Below are 21522 nucleotides of genomic sequence, written 5' to 3'. Positions count from 1 at the left end.
GGATGCTGCTAAATATCTTGTGATACACAGGACCATCTCTGATAACAAAGAATTATTGGGTTCAATATGTCAATAGATTAAGAAAGCCTTCCTGGGGCACCTGGATGGCTCAGTCGGTTAAGCGTCTGACTTTGGCTCAGGTCATGATCTATTGGTTTGTGAGTTCGAGCCCCATGTCGGGCTCTGTGCTGACAGCTCGGAGCCTGGAGCCTGCATCAGATTCTGTGTCTCCCTTTCTCTCTGACCCTCCCCTGCCCGTGCTCGCTCTCTCTCTCTCTCTCTCTCTCTCTCAAAAATGAGTAAACATTAAAAAAATGAAAAAGAAAGGAAGAAAGCAAGCAAGCAAGCAAGCCTTCTTTAGTCTAAGCAAAGATAGAAGGTAAGCTGCCAGTGGATCTATCAACTAAAGTAAAATCTGATCTTCAGCACTAGTTTTGTCAGAAAGTAGATTAAATTGCAGTGTCTTGCTGCTGGTGGGAATGCAAACTGGTGCAGCCACTCTGGAAAACAGTATGGAGGTTCCTCAAAAATTAAAAATAGAACTACCCTACGACCCAGCAATTGCACTAGTAGGCATTTATCCAAGGGATACAGGTGTGCTGTTTCGAAGGGGCACATGTACCCCAATGTTTATAGCAACGCTATTGACAATGGCCAAAGTATGGAAGGAGCCCAAATGTCCATTGATGGATGAATGGATAAAGAAGATGTGGTGTGTATATATATGCGATGGAGTATTACTCAGCAATCAAAAAGAATGAAATCTTGCCATTTGCAACTACATGGATGGAACTGGAGGGTATTATGCTAAGCGAAACTAGAGAAAGACAAATATGACTTCACTCATATGAGGACTTTAAGATACAAAACAGATGAACATAAGGGATGGGAAGCAAAAATAATATAAAAACAGGGAGGAGGACAAACCATAAGAGACTCTTACATATGGAGAACAAACAGAGGGTTACTGGAGGGGTTGTGGGAGGGGATTGGGCTAAATGGGTAAGGGGGATTAAGGAATCTACTTCTGAAATCTTTGTTGCATTATATGCTAACTAACTGGATGTAAATTAAAAAAAATTGCAGTGTCTCGGTATTTTAAAAGATGTTTTAAAAATTATTTTTAAAATACGTTGCTTGAGAGCAAACTCTTAAATGGAATTTAGCAAACTCTGAATTAAAAAAAAAAAAGTAACTTTTACCATGAAATCATTTATAATAATCTTAATGCTGGAAGAAAGTACTCAGATTTGATTAGAAGTTGAGTTTAGTACTTAATCCCATGATTCTTCTTTCTTTCTTCACTGGATTGTTATATGGTAGAGGAGGGGGAAAATGAAGATTTTTCAGTGAGTTCCTGTAAGATATAAAGTTATCTTCCATATACCTAAATAATATTGGCTTTCCATGTACTTTAACATAGCTGTAGTCTGATAGGCAAGAACTCACTAAGTGCTCTTGGTGATGCCTTTGTGAGATGCTTCCTTACACTGTTGAAGAAACCCTCTGATTACTGGTATCTGTCATTTAATTTGGAGATAGGACCTAAAGGAAAGAAATATTTCTTTTTTTTTAAATTTTTTTTTCAACGTTTATTTATTTGTGGGACAGAGAGAGACAGAGCATGAACGGGGGAGGGGCAGAGAGAGAGGGAGACACAGAATCGGAAACAGGCTCCAGGCTCTGAGCCATCAGCCCAGAGCCCGACGCGGGGCTCGAACTCCCGGACCGCGAGATCGTGACCTGGCTGAAGTCGGACGCTTAACCGACTGCGCCACCCAGGCGCCCCGGAAAGAAATATTTCTAGAGACATACTCTCCATCTCCAAGTACTCAAGAATATGAGCAGATCATTCATCTAGGTCTCTCTTGATACCAGTGTGAGGTTTTATTTTGGTACATGTGAGAGTCTTTGGGTTTTTTCTCCTAGTGTATCATATTTTAGTGATATAAAGCTTGGTACAACCAGTCATTCATGGAAGTATACCTTTTATGTATTTATAAAAATAAAATACATGACCACGGTTTTCTGAAGACTCTTTTGTTTTTCTTCCACTAAGAAAACAAACAACGAAAAAAATTTAGTTGGAAAGAAGTCGTCTAATGTTAGTCACTTTTTTTCAAGTTTTTACCTTTTCCATAAAGATATTCTAGATGATGTTAGGACATGTTGTGGCTTTTGTGATACCCATTCTCCTTTCCTCCTTTTTTCCTAGCCACGCCACTTCTGGTCTGAGGCCTCTCCTGTTGAGCAGAGAGACTTTGGAATTAAAAGTGGCATTTAAAGAAGAGTTATTAAAAAAAAAACAACAAAAAACTTTTTATTTAATTAAAGGTTCAGATATTTTTGAAAAATAGCAAAACATGCTGTTGTTGATATCTGAAAATAGTATGTCAGTGCCAGAAACCTGAAATTGCTTACTAATAAATGAATAACATTACCATCCTGTAGGTATATTCATTTACAGAGTACTTTCACGTACAGAGTACTTTGCACAACCTTATGAAGTACATATTTTTATAAACATTTTTGGGAAACCTGAGGCTTAAAGATCTAGATATAAGTCCAAAGTCACAGAGGTAATAAATTGCAAATCTCTAATTCTTGGCTTCCTAGGTTTAGAATGAAAGGATATATATTTCCATAATAGAGAATAATAAATGTCATAGTAATGAGCATTCATATTACCATACTTACAGTGTAGTTGTAGATCTACAATACTTATTCTTCTGTCTTCAGCTACTTGTTTATTTTTTTCACTCCAACAAATTTATTGAGTAATATCTCTGTCTTGAATTCAGCATAAGAAACTGACAATACAGAGATGAATCAGATCTGGTCCCTGCTCGTAATACATGCAGTAGTACAGTAGAGGAGCCAGAATTGTATGGAAACATTAGTTAAAATATTCAGTGACTTTGTTGTTTTATAGAGACTTGGAAAGACATATCTATGTTACCAGGGAAAAACCAGCTAGTTGGACATCAAGAAGCCCCAGGGATTGGCATCAACTTGGTAAAAGAGACACAACACAGTTCTTATATAACTGGCCAGGATTTTTAGTCTTGACAACTCATTAAAAAATGGCGGAGGGAGGGGGGACAAATTTCTGCCAAGGAAGTCCCCTACAGAGGGACCCTAGTATATTAATTTATAATTAAAAACAGAGCTTGGTGGTTGCCAAAGGGGAGGGGGTTGGGGGTGGAGCAAAATGAGTGAAGGAGAGTGGGAGGTACAGGGTTCCAGCTACCAGAATGAGTAAGTGTCAGGGATGAAAGGTACAGCAAAGGGAACATATTAAGGTATTATAATAGAGTTGTATGCTGACAGATGGTGACCACACTTATGGTGAACATCCAGCTACTCATTTTAAAAAGTAACTTATTATTCTTCATGTATGGGGCAATATTAACTATGAATCACAGAGATAGTGTATGTTTCAGTAGTAACTCATGTGGAAATACTTAATCTGAGTGATATAGAGCAACTTAGTTTTATAGTTTCTTTACTTCTTTGCAGCAACAGTTGTTATCTACTCCATATGTGATATACAGTTTGACACAGCCCTGAAGAAGGCTGTTAACAAGAGGACTTATTTGTTTTTTGTTTTTTTAATTTTTTTTTTCAACGTTTATTTATTTTTTTGGGACAGAGAGAGACAGAGCATGAACGGGGGAGGGGCAGAGAGAGAGGGAGACACAGAATTGGAAACAGGCTCCAGGCTCCGAGCCATCAGCCCAGAGCCTGACGCGGGGCTCGAACTCACGGACCGCGAGATTGTGACCTGGCTGAAGTCGGATGCTTAACCGACTGCGCCACCCAGGCGCCCCAAGGACTTATTTGTTAACATCAATGAAGAGGACAGCATTTGTTTGGGAGAGTAATTAACAAATCTGTGAATATAAACCTTTGCACGTAGAAAATTAATTAGCAACTACCACTGACATTAAGGAGTCAGTCATAGGGAATGTTATTTTTGTCAGCATTTCCTTTTTTTTTTTTAATTCAAATGATTAACAGTGGAATATTACTCAGCCATAAAAAAGAACAAGATCTTACATTTGCAACAACATGGATGGACCTAGAGGGTATTATGCTAAGTGAAATAAGTGAAAGACAGATACCATGTTTTCATTTATATGTGGAATCTAAAAAGCAAATGAAAAACAAAGTGAAACAGACCCAGAAGCACAGAGAACAAACTGGTGGTTGCCAAGGGAAGGAGGGGGGGACAGGCAAATGGGTAAAGGGGAGTGGGAGGTACAGGCTTCCAGTTATGGAATGAATAACTGATGGAGATGAAAGGTACAGCATAGAGAATATTATAATAGTGTTGTAGGGTGACAGTGGCTACCTTTGTGAGCATAGCATAATGTATAGGCTTGTCACATCACTATGTTGTACACCTGAAGCTAATGTAATATTGTGGGTCAACTATACTTCAAATAAAAAGTTCCAATTATTACACGTGGCTAGGGGCCTATTACCAGAAGTAAGGATTTCTGAAAATCTCCTAGTAATTGAAAGCCATGTCCAGATGTTTAACTTACTAAATTTAATAGCGTTAAGCCGATTACAAATGTTCTTACACATGGTTCAGCGTTTTCTCATAAGGAATTCCAAAACTTTTCCCTCAAACAATAGAGAACAAAGAGAACGAGAGCAGGCGGAACTCAATGGAAACAGCAGCCTGGCTGAGTTGGACTCCGAACCAATTATTGTTAATCCTTTCCAGCCAATCGCATCTGTCATCCTTGAGGTACGGATGGTGGCAAATGTGATTTTTTCTATCTTAAGTTATAAAGTTAGAAGTTGAGAAAGGAGGTGGGGAGAAGTGTTTCACCAGAGATTATTCCTAAAAGAAATTAAATGGGAGAGATGGATTAAAGGCTTACTGCTTTTTTTTCCTTGTAAAGTTTACTTTTTGATCTGATATAAAAAAGGAGAGATGACTCCTGAATTAACCGAGAATGAAAACGAAGATTGAATGTGGCAACTGCCATAATTACTGTCCTGCTAAATCTTTTTTTTTTTTTGTCGTTTATTTCATAGGATAGCTGTATTTACTCTTTTTTACACTTTGTCCCTGTATTGCTGTTACTATCTCTTTAAAGTAATATTTGGATGCCTGTGATGCATTTTAGAGTATGTAAATGATTTTTAATTACTTTCCCAGAATACTTAAGAATGTTGGAAACTATAAGTTCTCCTATATATGAGTATCATTTATTTTAATTTTGATTGTCAGAAATTTTACCAAAATTAACTTGTAGATTTTAATCATGAAGAAGGAGCTGTGTATGTGTGTCTGTATGTCTCTATCTTCGTTTTCATTTCTCCACTGGGTGTCCAGAGTTTGCGCTGGCCCTGCTTCAGTCACCATCCGCAGCCATGCCTCCTTCGAGGCAGAGCTTTCTAAATCTGCTCTCCATTCACTCAGAGCTTAATGTGGCAGCTGGCTCGCTGGTCCCACCTGTATGTTCTCCATTCCTCTTCCCCTGTCACTGCCTCCTTCCACACAGGTCCTCATCTGGAAAGGTGGATGATTGTTTCTTCCTTGGGGCTGCTGCTGAGGAGGGAGGCAGCTCCACAGGTAAGAAGATGATTGGATGGTTTTGGTATTGCTTTATTTTGCAGAATAATTGGTAATAGGAGATATTTTGTCTTGGGTTGCTTCGATACCAGAAGGTTAATTGTATTTAATCTTTTTATTAACCCCGCCACATTTACCTTCAGTATATGCTTTTCTAAGTATATTAAAGCTGTCTTAATAACTTGACCTATTGATTTATCTCTATCCTATTAAATACCATGTTTTCCAAGTTTTGTTGTATGTTCTTTAAAAAATATTGGTAGACAAGGAAATCAAGTTTGACTTTGCACTTTGAAACATTAATTTACTCTATATTTGTAATAAAGTTCACCTTGTAAATAATGACCAATTATTTTATAGCACCACGGTTGTAAATTTCTTAGAAGGCCTTAGTCCTTCTATCACCAGTGTATTTTTCACAATATAAAGATGTGAACAATATGGTGTGCAGCGTAGCATACCTTATATTGAAAGTCCCTGAACTAATTAGTGGCATGCGGAAAGTTACTATGCTTTTAAACTGTGCTAATTTTAAGAAAATAATCAGTAAAGAAATGAAGTAAATGAAAACAAATGACCTGAAGTCTTCTTTTTACTGAGCAAGTATTTTTTTCCTTCCGTTAAACTTGTCTTTTAAAATGTTTGCATTTTAGAGAATCACCTTGCATTCCTTTGAATTTACTATAGATTAAAAAAAAAAAATGGTGAAGTATTCGTTCCAGAAGAGACTTGTCAATGGTACAAATAGTAACAAACCTAATTATACATGAGCGTTTAGGGTAAGGTAAAGGTGACATTTTATATTTGAGAGAAAAGGGAGATGGAATAACTGAACAATCATTTGGAAAAAAGTAAAATTAATGAATAGCAAATATCAGACTGAACTCCAGAAGACTTAAATGTGTAAAATGTGTAAAGTGGCCTTAAAAGTACTAGCTCAGGGGCACGTGTGTGGCTCAGTCTTAAACGTCCGACTTCGGCTCAGGTCATGATCTTGCGGTTCGTGAGTTCAAGCCCTGCGTCGGGCTCTGTGCTGACAGCTCAGAGCCTGGAGCCTGGTTCTGATTCTCTGTCTCCCTCTCTCTCTGACCCTCCCCCGTTCATGCTGTGTCTCTCTCTGTCTCAAAAATAAATAAACATTAAAAAAAAAAAAGTACTAGCACATAATATAGTTAAATATTTGCATATACTTGGAGAAGGAAAACTTTTAAAGCAGGACAATTAAGCCACAAATCATAAAGTAAAAAACAGATAGGTCTTATTATATTTGTTTTTAAGGATCTGTTCTACAAAGCTAAAAGCAAAAAACTCTAAACAAACCCTAATGAAAAATATCTGAGACACGTAAGACAAACAAACAAACAAACAAACAAACAAACCCTTAGCAATTCCTATGAAAATAATGAGAATCTAGGAGGACAAAAAAAAGGTTTTGGGTTACCATGGATAAAAGTAAAAATAAAAATGACAGTAAGTGTAGTTGATAGTTCATTTTCACTAGCAATAAAAAAAAAATGAAACTAACACTAAGGTAAAAATATGTATTTATTAGTTTGGTGGACATGTAAAAGATAGATAATGGTATACAGGGATTGAAAAAGATATGGGGAAATGTCACTCTCTTAACCTTTTGCCTGGAGTGTAAATTCACTGTTGCTTTTCTGAAGGGAAGTGTTTAGTTACCTGTTGATCCAATAGTTCCACTGTTAGGAATTTATTCTAAAAAACGAATTCCATAACTGTATTTGTTATAATGAAAAATTGAAAATAATTTGTCTACTGATTAGGAGTTGGTAAATTACGTTATAACCTTGAAAATGATAATGTAATTGATGAAAGTAGTAATAGCTAACACATATAACTAACACTTTATTATGGGTCAGATACTAGTCTAAGCACTTCATATATTTGTTGACAAGGAAAGAAATATACATTCTTAAATTCTTTTTTGTTTAAAAAACAAATGCATAAAATAAATATGCATATATAGAGAGACATTCAATCACATGTATGTTTGTGGGTGGTGTACCTGTACATATGTGGGGTAGGAGAAGAAACCACCTCTTAGTGACCATGCACCAAGTAGAGATCATCTTTTGATTGTGGAATTACAGATATTATTTGTTTTCTTTCTTTATACTATATGTGTTTTCTGCATGTTTACCAATTAGTATGCTTTAATGATATATTCAACGAATGCTTTTTTTAATAAAAATATCACAGTGCCCTGAAGTTACAGAATGCGTTTGGATTATTTGATTTCTCCCTTAAAACTGTCTTAGATACACAACTTTTATATTAAAAATGATATATTTCATTTTTGTTAGAATGAAAGAAAACTTGAAAAAGACAAAAAGAGACACAGTGTGGAGAAAGACAGTGATGGCTGCCCCCCGAAACATAAAACGGAGAATGAGCAAATAGAGACACAGAGCCAGATCAGTGACAATAGCCAAAAAAACAATGAGCTTGGAATAGTTGAAAATTATAAAGAGGCATTAACACAGCAGTTGGAGAATGAAGATGATACAGACCAGCGATCATCAGAATCAGGTGACAAATCTAGGTGATAAATATATTTAAAAAAATATGTATATATATGTGTATATACACACACACACACACACACATACACAGAATTTAATGATACATCTATCATTTGTCATGATTGTTTTCACAAAAAATGTACTATAATATTTTTTGTCTCCAAATGCATTATTTATCATGGTTTTCTCATGGTTTTTGGTTTCTCCTTAATTTGCTAACTTATGTTTTTATTCATGATACCTTAAAATGTGATCCTTTGCAATTGAAATGAATTTCAGCAGAAAATTCTGTTTTCAATTTTGTTTCATAAATTTGGAATATAGCACACAGTCCCAGGAATCCTTGAAATATATTTAGCCTTTAAGGCTCTTTTAGGGAGTTTTATTTGGGTTTTATTTTAAGCTTCATAATACTGCAATCAGTGTCACTTCTTTTATTGACTTGTTATTTCCATAGAATGCAGACCTACTCAGTTGAACAAAGTTTTTATTTTATTTACTTTGATAGAGAGAAAGCATGAGTGGGTGAAGGGGGGAGGGATAGAGAGAGAGGAAGAGAGAGAGAATTCCAAACAGGCTCTGTGCGGTCAGCGCAGAGTCCGATGCAGGGCTAGAAGGCAAGACCATGAGACCATGACCTGAGCCGAAATCAAGAATTGGACATTTAACTGACTAAGCCACCCAGATGCCCCATGAACGTATTTAAAGCCAGTAGCCATTTTCCTATTATTTTAATATCATACAAAATCTTCAGTTCATAATTGCTTTGTTTTCTCTAAGTGGTTTTGTGATTTAACGGGAAGTTCATGTCTTTGGTTTCGTAGACAGCCTGTGTTTGGAATCAGACATCTTGGGATAGAATCGAGATATTTGTTGTGTTACAGTGTATTGTTCTTCAGTCTTGGTTTCCTCATCTCTAAGGTGGGGATAAGCATCATATTTTTCCCACAGGGCTTTTAGTACTTAAAACAAAAATAACCCTACAGTTCTTCTAGCACAGGGCCTGACATATGAACCAATAATCATACATCCTTGCAATTTCTGGCTAGCAGTATGGTTCCATTGTATATAAGAATTTTTGTACATACTTGGGGTGCTTCGGTGGCTCAATGGGTTAGGTGTCCGACTGTAATTTCAGCTCAGGTATGATCTCATGGTTCGAACAGCATGGAGCCTGCTTGGGATTCTCTCTCTCCTTCCCTCCCTCTAAATAAATAAATAAGGAAATAAATCTTAAAAAAGAATTTTTGTATGGTATCAGAAACATTATAAAAATAAGATCTCAATCCCTGAGGTTCAGATTTAAAAAATTAGACTTGAAAGTTATACCTTTTGTAAGTTGGGAAGTTAGGGCAGCCATATTCATACCCTTGTAGCTCTGTTAACAGAGTTAAACAGAAAGTAGATTTAAAGTGGCCTCCCAATATGTTGAAAGAACTTTGAACAGTTACACATTGTTAAAGAGAAAAATATTTGGCAGATTATTTGAAAGTACGGTGTAGGAAGAAGATCTAAGATAGTCAAACATATAACTATAATAGTAATAAGTAACATTTTTGTGCTTTAGAACCTGGCTTCAGATACCTTAGATTATTTAATGCAGGATTATATTATTTAATGTAAATAATTTTAGGGTATATTATTCCCATTATTTTGAATAGGAAATCAGGGACTTGGAGAGGTTGAGGAGCTTGTTAAGATCATATGTCTTGTCTGTAGCTGGGACAGATCATCTGACCATTATCCTGTGCTGTTTCATGACCCTGAGCCACTGCCCATCCTGAAATACCATATGGTTCTGGACTTTCTCTTCCCTTTTTCTCATCTGTAAAGCTTATGATTTAACTGTAAAACGATGTCTTTGTTTCTCTGTGGAGTAAGATGTCTCAAATGACACTACTTTATTTAGAAAAAGTATGTGTTTCTAAAAATGTTTATATTTCTCATTGCCTTGTAGATTTCATAATGTTGGCTATTTCTCACATAATAGATAATTCCCATTTTATAAAATGTATTACATACATATAACTTAAGCAGTTTGAGATTGTCACTTAAAATACTTTAGTAACTTTGATGTTTGGTTATTTAACTACATGGCCATATGGTTTACACTGTTAAAATTTACATGTTAATGGCATAGATGGCCTTAAATTGTTTATATGTGCTTAAGTGAGAATCTATAGTTATTTTTTAGAAAGAAGACCGATTCTGCAATGTCCAATAATGTGATTTTGGTTACATATATTTATTTATATTGGGCATACCTTGTCTGGGGGTTATTTTAAGGGGTAACGTGTTTAAGTTTGATTAGGGTATTTTTTTCACATTCAAAGGATTAATTTTGGATTATTTATACCTAGAATCATTCTGTATATTCTATTGAGACAAATCAACATCTCTCCCCTTTCCCTGGGCCATTCTGAGTTTCATGAGAATGCCTGGAATTAGACAATTATATTTACTTGATATGACATTTGGAAAAAATACAAGTTACTTTTGGAAATGTGAACTTTTTTTGTATGCTGAATAATCTCTCATAAAACTTAAAATACAGGCTTTTTTCCATTTGTGTCATATTCATTAAGTATTAATTCAATAAGGAATCATTTAAAATTTTATGCTTAGTGAAAGCAGATTCACATTTCATTACTGGTAACAATTTCCAAAGTTTGAAGATCTGTTTTTATGGTAATGATAATATCAGTAGTCTGGTTCCATTCTTTTTTATTGTAGAAGTTTACATTTTCTCAAAGGCATATAGTTCAATGTTTATATTCTTATAGATAACAGCAAAAAGAAAACTAAGAAACTAAGAATAAAAAGGAGTCACCGTGTAGAACCTGTTAATACAGATGACTCTGCTCCTAAGAGTCCAACACCACCCCCGCCTCCTCCTCCTGGTGAGTAAATTGATATTGGTACTGAATTTAGATTTACTGCTTTAAACGGTAAAGAAAAATAAAGAAATTTTGTAGTTTTATTCAGTATATTTATTTTTGTGTGAATTTATGAAAAGCTCTTTTCTCCCTTTTGTTCAAAATTTATCATTGCTTTTTTAATCAGAAAAAAATGTTTCCTAAAAGTAAAAAAAAAAAAAAAAGTAAAATTAATAAGGACACTTTACACCAGCACTTTCTAGAATGAATTCAGGTCCTATTTGAAGTATCATTGTCCAGATTTCTGAAAGGAATTTAAGTTTAATGAATGGATGGCTAATGTAAGTTTTTAAATAGTTGAATCTTTCATCCTGAAAGTTAACATTTAAAACCAAGATGTGTGAATTTTTCCAATATATTTCCGACTTACATACTGACCTTCTAAGTTGTTATGAGAATTAAAAGGAATATTGCATGTAAAACACTAAGACATACTAACTGCACAATAATTGTAATTTTTCAGCACTAGGCATAGTACCTCACATACTATACGTGCTCAATAAATATCTGAATGTATATATTTGTGGTGTCCTTTTAGCCCTGTTAGAAGGCTTTAGGTGGTAATATTTTCCTTTGAGAATTATTTCAAGACTCATTTCTAGTATTTCACTTATTAGAAGAAATTTCTTTTAGCCTTGGCTAGAAGCTAGAATAGTAGCCTAAGGTAATTTTTGATGGTGGTGAAGATGCTTATATTTTTTAACTAAAGTAAAAACTTAAAAGAGATGTTACCAGCCTATAATTACATTTTTCAATAAAAACTATTTCAAATGCCTTTGTGGTTATTCAGTACTGTGTCATTCAACATACATATATGACCTGGCATCAAATATATACATTCCTGTCAAGGGAGGGAACCTCTCAACAGGCCTAAAGAGACATTGTTTAACAGTGTTTTAAAATGTTTTTCTTTTTCTTTAGTTGGCTGGGGAACCCCCAAAGTCACTAGACTTCCAAAACTTGAGCCTCTTGGTGAAACACGTCATAATGGTAATGCAAAAGGATCAGTTTTAAAATATACATATTAAATCCACTTTTCTTTACCTTGACAAACTTTTATTTTTGGAAGCCTTTCAAATCCACAACCATCCTTTTTCATTATACTTTACTCTTTTTATTTTATTTAATTTTTTTATTCTTTAGTGACTTTTGGCTCTATATAATTTGTTTACTCTGGAATACAGAGGTAAAAATAACCATAGTTTATGTTTATCCATTACATAATTATGTAAATTGTTATGGAATGGGGACAGTTTTAAAGCAATTTAAGTTAAATATGAGAAATTACAATTATCCTTAGTATTAAAAACAGCATTGCCCTGTATATGCTCAGTGTACTCAGTGATAATGCTTCATAATTGTTTTTTGTCTGCTTCTAATAAGTTGACTCAGCCGCTGAATATTGGAATGAAGTAAAAATCAACACAGTTTGTAAAATCAGAGACTAAATCAGTAAACCAAATGAAGTTCAGCTAAATAGAAAGTTATGAAAGACTTATTGACTCTAGAAAACAGTTTTCTTTGGATGAAATTAGCATAAGGTGTAGTTCAGCCAATACATGGCATTAGAAATCCACATTTGGAAAGAGAAAGGGAAGCTGGGTATAGAGAACTGCTTTGTACAACAGGCAGAAGTTCTGATTTCAGACCATCAGGTCAGGCTGTTGCAATAAAATGTTTCTAGAATGCGAAAGTGTAATTATATATAGCGTAGCTCATTAAAATTCTCTATCAAGAATATCCAGTTCCCGGGGCACCTGGGTGGCTCAGTCGGTTGAGCATCTGACTTCGGCTCAGGTCACGATCTCGCGGTTGACGAGTTCGAACCCCGCGTCGGGCTCTGTGCTGATGGCTCAGAGCCTGGAGCCTGCCTCGGATTCTGCGTCTCCCTCTCTCTCTGCCCCTCTCCCGCTCATGCTCTGTCCCTCTCTGTCTCAAAAATAAAGAAACATTAAAAAAATAAAAATAAAAAAAATACCCAGTTCCCTTTTTGATAGCTCTGTTTACCTAATCTAGAACTTGGTTTACTATGGAGATCCATTTACCAGCAGAAAAGAAAAATCAGAAGTTTAGAAAAGCATTATCATGTAACTTGAAATTATATCAAACTGCATAAAATACTTTTATTCAAAGAGTTTTGTAACTGGAATTATGGATTTGGGTCAGATTGTGAAGTCCCTTACACATATGTTAAGATGTCTGGACTTGCTATAATTTTCCAAGAGACACTATACATTTTTGAACAGGGAAGTAGTGTTACTAGGTGTATTGTTTAGGAAAATAATTTTCTGTCACAATGGAAAGTACAGACTTGATGGTGGCCATACTTGAGGTCAAGATCCCATCTAGGAGGCTGTTGTAACAGTCACAGTGAGAAGTGAGGTATAGAAATTGGAATGAAGAGTAAAAAATGTACGCAGAAAAAAATCTTTTTTTTTTTTTAATGATTATTTATTTGAGAGAGAGAGAGAAACAGAGAGACAGAGAAAGAATCTGAAGCAAGCTCCAAGCTGTAAGCTGTCAGCACAGAGCCCAACACGGGGCTCAAATCCACAAGCAGTGAGATCATGACCTAAGCCGAATTCTGATGCCTGACTGAATGAGCAACCAGGCACCCTGGAAATATCTTAATTATAGTAATTAATATTTGATGAGTGGATGTATGGGCCGAGGGAGAGAGGAATAGAGGATTATTTATTCAAGGGGCTGGAAGGTTGGTGCTGTCTCTAAGACTGAAAATACCTGAGGAAGGAGATATGGTTTGGAGGTGTCTGTAGGCTTATTATTTATTTGTAAATGTCTTTTGGCCAATCAGTACCAGAAAGATTCAAGAACTCAGGAGAAAAGAAGGGACCCTGGTGGGTGGAGGGTTTACAGATGGATTTTTTTTTTCAGTTGTTATCACACAGTATGAAATCTTCGCCTGTAATAGATGCTTTGTAATCATTTACTGAATGAATGCGGGAAGGAATGATAGTTTCTTGTTTCTGAGAGAAATTTTATAGAATGAGGAGAAAAGAAGTAATGGTAGCATGCAGGGGGAAGCTAGTTAAGGGCAAGTGGAAAAAGGTCAAAAATGGGTTGAGAAGGTTATTTTGTTTTGTTCATCCTCACTTTCCTGTGTTTGTTTTAAAATTAGAACTCATGGGAAAGAATTGTAATAAATCAGCTAAGTTTAAGACCACCATATTCCAATAATTTAGTTAATTTTCAGTATGTATCAATAAATGTAGCTTCCCAGAGCAGAGAAGAAAACACTGTAACTTCACAAGTTTTAAAATATTTTTATTGTTTTTTTTCCCATAAGTTAGAAATTTTTTTTAATCTTTATTTTTGACAGAGAGCGCGAGTGAGTGCACATGCATAAGCGGGGGAGGGGCAGAGAGAGAGAGAAAGGGAGACTCAGAATCTGAAGCAGGCTCCAGGCTCTGAGCTGTCAGCACAGAGCCCGACACGGGGCTTTGGCTCTAATCCATGAACTGTGAGATCATGACCTGAGCTGAAGTCAGACACTCAACCAACTGAGCCACCCAGGTGCCCCTTTCCCATAAATTTTAAATCTAAGTATACATAACCTGGGTTAAAAAAAAAAAAAGTACAATCAACTGCTTTCATTAATAGGGAAGAAAACAGGTATAATTAAAAATTGTAATAAAAATAATTTTTTAAGGTTTATCTGAGATGCTGATAGCTGCAAATTTTAAAATTGCATTCTCTTCTTTTCTCTAGCTTGGTACACATTTCTTTGCACTTGGTTAATGGCAAGTAAACAACAGATACATGATGAACTAGAGTAGTAATTAAAAGGTAACTACTATTGGCTTAGCACTTAAAACTTACTCGGTTGGAAAACAATTTTTTATAGTTATATTGGGAATTTTTAAGGCAAATTCTTACTTGTTCTTTGATAATAGACATTTACCTTGATAGCAATTTCATTTTACTTTTCTAATGTCTATAATGCTTGCTCAGTGTAATAGTTAAGACATGCATTGAGAAAAGAAACTTAAAAAGAGAATGTGTATTTACTATGTAAACACTCTCAATCCATACTTCATTAACATGTATCTTACATTATGGGAAATATATCAAGGATTCTGTTAGCTAAAAACACCAAATGCACTAAAGAATATTTCATATCTTAAAATGTGAATGAAGATAAAATTTTGTATGTAGTTTTACTACTCTTCAATTTCATGTTTAAAAAGTTTGAAGCTCTTTATAAAAATGTGTGTTAGCAATTAAGTTGGTCCTATCAGTTGGGCACTAACATCAACATATATTCCCTACATTTAAGGCAATAAGAAACCTACTTTGTATGAATGATTTTATTTCCTGGCAAAGAAATAATACAAAATAAATTGTAAAAATAAAATAATTTCTTGGGAGGGAAAAAGATATTTCTTGCCACGTGTATGTGATTTTTCTTTGTAGGAGGGTACTTTTTTTTTTAATGTTTATTTTTTGAGAGAGCATGAGTGGGGGAGGGATAGAGAGGGGGGACATAGGAGCTGAAGTGAACTCTGCACTGACAGGCTGACAGCAGCGAGCCCAATATGGAGCTCGAATTCATGAATCGTAAGATCATGACCGGAGCCGAAGTCGGATGTTCAACAGACTGAGCCACCCAGGAACCTCTGGAGTTTTGGTTGTTTAATAAACTTAAATATACCATATTAGAAACTATATTCACTCTGGTTTAATTGTGAGTTCTGTTAACGTATTAAAATTCTCATTAATTTTGAAAATAAGAAATAAGAAAAGTCATACTTGAAATTTATCAAAAATAATTGTTTTAATTTAAATAATAATGATATAGCAATAATATTAATGGTATGCTCTGTGTTCCTGGCATGTTGCTAAGCACTTCAGGTACCATTATCTCATTTTCATTCTCCTAAAAGCCTTGTAAAATGGGCAGTGATATCCCCATTTTTTGCACAGGGAACCTATACCCCAATGTCACATAGCTACCAAGTAACAATATTAGGATTCGAACTTAGGTGTGTCCAGCTTTCAAATCCATACCTTTCTTAATTCATTATGTTATACTATTACATTAAGATTTATTAGGGTATCCTTGCAGCTTACTAGTTGTTTTGAATTTGTAGTTGCTTGAAAAGCCATTTTCTGCTGACACATTTTTATACTTAAAGTGGTTTTCTTGTAGATAGCCTATAGTTGGATCGTACTTTTCGATCCTCTCTGACTCTCTGCCTTTTAATTGTTGAATTTGGACCATCTAGCATTCAAAGTGATTATTGGTATAGTTGGATTAATATCTACCATATCCATTACTGTTTTCTATGTGTTGCCCTCATTCTTTGTTCCTATTTTTGTCTTTCACTCTTTTTCAGCCTTTTGTGGTTTTATTCATTTATTTAGTTATTTGAAATGTTTATTTATTTTGAGAGAGAGAGTCCATGTGCACAAGTGGGGACAGACAGAGAGAAAGGGAGAATCCCAAGCAGGCACTGCGTTGATAGCCCTGACACAGGGCTCAGTCTCATTAACCATGAGATCATGATCTGAGCCAAAATCAAGAGTAGGATGCTTAACCGACTGAGCTGCCCAGGCGTCCCTGCATATTTTGGTTTTAATTGAGCATTTTATATGATTCTATTTTCTCTCCTTTCTTAGCACATCAGGTATACTAATTGTTTTTTTTTGTTTTTTTTGTTTTTTTTTTTTTTACCGTTTTTACTGGCTTCTCTAGAGTTTGCATTTACATTTACAACCAATCCAAGTCCACTTTCAAATAATACTATATGATTTAATGGGTACTTGAAGTGCCTACAGTAATCAAATAATCTTAATTCCTTTCTCCTGTTCTTTGTGCCTTGATGTCATTCATTTGACTTATATATATAAGCATGCATAAGTGTATATATGTATGTATACATACATTCATAAGATAAATATGTTTATATACATAAATACATTGAACAAACTTTTATAGATCATTTAAGAATAAGAGAAATGTGTTTTCATTTTACTTTTACTTATTTCTTCAATGCTTTTTCTTTATGTAGATCTGAGTTTCTGACCTATATTATTTTCCTTCTTTCTAAGGAACTAATTTTTGCATTTCTTGCAAGGCAAGTCTACTCGCAATAAATTCCCTCAATTTTTGTTTGAGAAAGTCTTTATTTTTCCTTTACTTTTTAAGGGCAGTTTTGCAGGGTACAGAATTCTAGGTGGGTGTGGTTTTTTTCCCTCTAAATATTTTAAATATTTCACTTTACTTTCTTCTTGCTTGCACGGTGTTTTAGGAAAAGTTGCATGTAATTCTTATCTTGGATCCTTTGTTGGAAAGGTGTTTTTGTTTTTTTTTTCTGGCTTCTTTCAGGATTTTTAATTTTCTTTTATTTTCTGTAATTTGAAAATGATGTGCTTATATGTGGTTCATTTGGCATATATCCTGCTCAGTGTTCTCTGGATTCCTGGATCTGTGCTCTGATGTCTGACATTAATTTGGGAAAAGGCTTAGTCATTGTTGCTTCAAATATTGCTTCTGTTCTTTTTTCTTTCTTCTTCTGATATTCCCATTATAAATAAGGTATGCCTTTTGTACTTGTCCCACAGTTCTTGGATGTTCTCTTGTTTTGTTTTTGTTTTTCCAGTCTTTTTTCTCTTTGCTTTTCAGTTTTTGAGGATTTTATTGATTTATCCTCAAGCTCAGAGGTTCTTGCCTCAGTTGCATCCAGTCTACTAATAAGCCTATCACAGGCATCCTTCATTTCGGTAACAGTGGGGGCGGGTTTTTGGTTCTTTTTTAGGATTTCTATCTGTCTGCTTACATTGCCATCTGTTCCTGCATGCTACTTATCCATGAAAGCCCTTAGTCTATTAATCATAGTTGTTTTAAATTCCTGGCCTGATAATTCCAACATTCCTGCCATGTCTTTTGCTGATGTTTGATCTAGCTCTTCAAATTCTGGGTGTTTTGCCTTTTTGAATGCCTTGTATTATTTTATTATTATTATTATTATTATTATTATTATTATTATTTTGATAGCCTGACATGATGTCCCAGGTGAAAAGAACTGTTACAAATTGGCATTTAGTAATATGGTGGTGATGTGTGGTGGAAGGAGAAGTGTTCTATATGTCTATGATTAGATCTTAGTCTTTTAGTGAGCCTGTGCCTCTGGACTATGAACTTCACAAAAGTTTCTCAGTTGTTTTTTTTTTTTTTTTTTTTTTTTTCTGCTGAAAAGGAATGCACAGAATGGATAGAGCCAGCTGAAATTGGTCATTTCCTTCCTGAGATCAGTTAGGGTTTGATAATACCCCACTAGGTTAGGTTCTGGTTAACTAGTTTCTCCTGACAGCAGGTCTTGTGCCCCAGAACAGAGTGCTATGGGGTATTTCTAAATGGTTTCTTTTCCCCTCTCTTGCCAGAAGCAGGAGGGGACTTTTCTCCCGTATTTATTGTGGGAATTTGCTTAAGTTCCTAGAGATAAATCTCACAGTATTGTGGGGATCCTCTTATGACTTAGTCCCCCTGGAGTCTTTTATTCTCAGACTTCTGTGTACTAAGCCTCCAGCAATTCATCACTACAGTTCGGGTTTTCTTACCGGGCACTGGTTTCCTCCACAGATTCTGTTCATGAATGTCTGCTCTGGTAAACTGAGACTCCCTATATTTGCCAGTTTGTCTTTGGTATTGGGGCAGTGGTTTGTCTTATGACTTACCCCCCCTTAAGGATCTGAGACAAATTGTTGTTTCTTTTTTTTAGTCTGTTCAGCTTTTTTTACTTCTTATAGCATGCAGTGGTGACTTCCAATCTCCTTAAATGCTGTTATGACTTTGTTAAATTGACATTTGTTAAGTAGGGCCTCTGGGTGCTAGATGGTAAACCTTGGTTCAAAAAGACCACAAGAGAAATCAAAGTGGGAGAAATTTATTATTCACAGGTTCTGGAGGAAGTATATGGCATACCTTGAGGGTTCCACAGGGGGAGATCAAGGCAGGGTACAAGCAGAGAAACCTGTAGGAACTGGGGCACATGCTAAGGCCAGTTTCGTGAGTTCAAAACAAAAGAGTGTAGAAGCTCCACCATAGTCTTACCTCATGGAAGGCCCTGGAAGGTGAGGGAGACTGTTGGTCACAAAGGGCATTGGGGAAGTCATATCAGGCACTTACATTTACTTGTGACCTTGCAGGCTCTTATCTAGGGCATGTGCTTGTTTGCATGAGGGGCTAGTTAGCCAAACTCTCCACATATGTGAAACTGGAAACAGACCTGTAATACATTTTTAATATATTTATTTCAAGTGATCCTAAAAATCTTTGCTTCTATAATAATTTTAAGGTAATAGGCTAGGAAAGAATTACTTCCTGAAGGTTTACGTATTCTTAAATTTTTAAAAATGTTTTATTTATTTTTGAGAGAGAGGGAAAGAGAGAGACAGAGTGTGAGTGGGGAGGGGCAGAGAGAGAGAGAGGGAGACACAGAATCCAGAACAGTCTCCAGGCTCTGAGCTGTCAGCACAGAGCCCGATTCAGGGCTTGAATTCATGAACCCTGAGATCATGATCTGAGCTGAAGTCAGATGCTCAACCAACTGAGCCACCCAGATGCTCCTGAAGGTTTACATATTCTCTTAAATTTAAGCCAGTTTATAATAATTAAGGGACAGGAACTTGTTAAGAAATATAAAATAAGACTTTCTTTGTATCAGATATGTCTTAAATCACTAATAGTAAATCATCATTGTAAAAGATTACGACTTACCAGAAAACTAAGATAATTAACTCTTTTCCCAAAATACCTAGAATAGCCATTGGATGAGAACATGGATTATACACATACTGACTTACCAGGGCCTTGGCAACAGTTTCCATCGATTTTGAATATTTTTTATTTGTTTGTTCTAATGCAAATGAATGTGTGATTGGAAATAACAATTATTTATATATATATATATATATATATATATATATATATATATATATTAGATATAGCTTTTTATTAAATCAAGTGGAAATTAATTTATGATCTAGAGTTAGGAATTTATCCTACTGGTTGTGTTTTGAATCTATTCAAGTTTTCTGGAATTTTGACTTTTTTTTTTCTATTCTCCTCACCTGTTGTTTCTCCTGCCAAGTCAGAGTGCTCTACTCTTTTAAAGTGTTGGTTGGTAAATAATGAATTGTATCAAAAATTTTGATTTACCACATTTGTTTTATATTTTTGGTATCCCTTCTTTTCTTAGATTTCTATGGGAAGCCACTGCCTCCCCTGTCTGCACGACAGAGGCCTAACAGTGATGCTCATGATGTGGTTTCATAACCGAGTCATGTGATGAGCTTTTTAAAGATCTGCAAGATCAACTAGAAGACCTTCCTTCTCAAAGAAGAAAAACCCTAAGCATTGATGACTGGGGCAAGATAACCATAGTGATTTCAGTGAGATAAATAGCCAAAGACCTGGCTGATATGACAATTATCCATGTTATTCATGGTTTAAAAAAAAGGAAGGAAAATGACCAATAGATGGGATGAGCATTTGAATCAAGTTAGCAGGAGTTACTGTTGACTCTGGTTTTTACAGTCCTGCTCATGGGCATATTCCTGAAGGAAAACCTCTTCAGAAAAAGAGCCAATGGACTCTGCACACTTTCTTTACTATATGTTTAATAGTCTTTATTATTGTATTCTAAACATTTTTTGTAAGATACATGTGCATGGAAGGGGAATTCTTGGGAATTTATAACCTAAGTTTTTAACTTTTTATATTTTTCTAAAACTTATAAGAATTTTAATTATTATGATATCGACTGTGCACTTTTCTATAGATGCTTTGTTTAAATTGTGTCTGGAAATGGAGTTGATTTACTTGACAAACATGAACTACACAAACAGGACATATTTATATGGTTTAAGGTATATTTCATAATAGTATTGTCCTTGAAGTGTACATTCTAATTTTACCTAATTTTAAAGTAATGCCTTTTAAAAATAGATTCTTAGATCTTTACTCTACCAAATTATATTATTTGAAAACACTACCCAAGGAGAGTTCAATTTTTTTGTCATTTGCTTTTTTTTTTTTTTTTTTTTTTGGTGATGATCACAATAAATCAAGGAGACTTGAAATACTTTTTTGACCTATATGCTTTTTAAATGAATAAAAATGTTATGTGAGATATTATTAAAATTCCTAATGAACACCTCTTTTATAAGATAGACCTTTTCAGATCAGGATGCTCCTTGTCACCCCCTCATTCTATCAGAAGCTTCAATGACTCTTTTAGGTTATTCTAATTGTTTTGTGCCTTGGAAATAAAGGCAGAAAGACTGAAAAAGCCACTGTAAGTACAGAGACTTGTGTTTTATAACCAGGAAATGCTTGGGAACTAATCAATAGGAATAAAAATGTTGGCTTAAAATTACTAAATAATTCCAAAATAATTTCCCAATTTAAAATAATAGCACTTTT

General features: G+C 35.0%; 1 protein-coding gene across 3 annotated transcripts in view; it reads left to right on the top strand.

Annotated features, from left to right (window-relative positions):
* The window catches only part of ARL13B (ADP ribosylation factor like GTPase 13B), a 68792-nt gene extending 47693 nt beyond the window's left edge, over positions 1 to 21099 (top strand). The window contains exons 6-10 of one of the 3 annotated variants that reach the window (XM_047100100.1): positions 4645 to 4759; positions 7921 to 8146; positions 10923 to 11039; positions 11997 to 12065; positions 20297 to 21099. In XM_047100100.1, coding sequence (XP_046956056.1) covers positions 4645 to 4759; positions 7921 to 8146; positions 10923 to 11039; positions 11997 to 12065; positions 20297 to 20373 — 604 coding nt within the window. In that variant the 3' untranslated portion in view covers positions 20374 to 21099. Of the gene's footprint in view, positions 1 to 4644; positions 4760 to 7920; positions 8147 to 10922; positions 11040 to 11996; positions 12066 to 14804; positions 15030 to 20296 lie in introns of those variants that run through there. The other 2 variants (XM_047100101.1, XM_047100102.1) reach the window with 2 other exon arrangements.
* Positions 21100 to 21522: the final 423 nt, after the last annotated feature.

This window comes from Lynx rufus, unplaced genomic scaffold (assembly GCF_022079265.1).
Source record: "Lynx rufus isolate CCGP_SWC_20201006 ecotype Redwood Valley unplaced genomic scaffold, mLynRuf1.p SCAF_5, whole genome shotgun sequence".
Lineage (NCBI taxonomy): Eukaryota > Metazoa > Chordata > Mammalia > Carnivora > Felidae > Lynx > Lynx rufus.
Note: the sequence above shows the minus strand (reverse complement) of the source record. Positions and strands in the feature narration are given on the sequence as shown.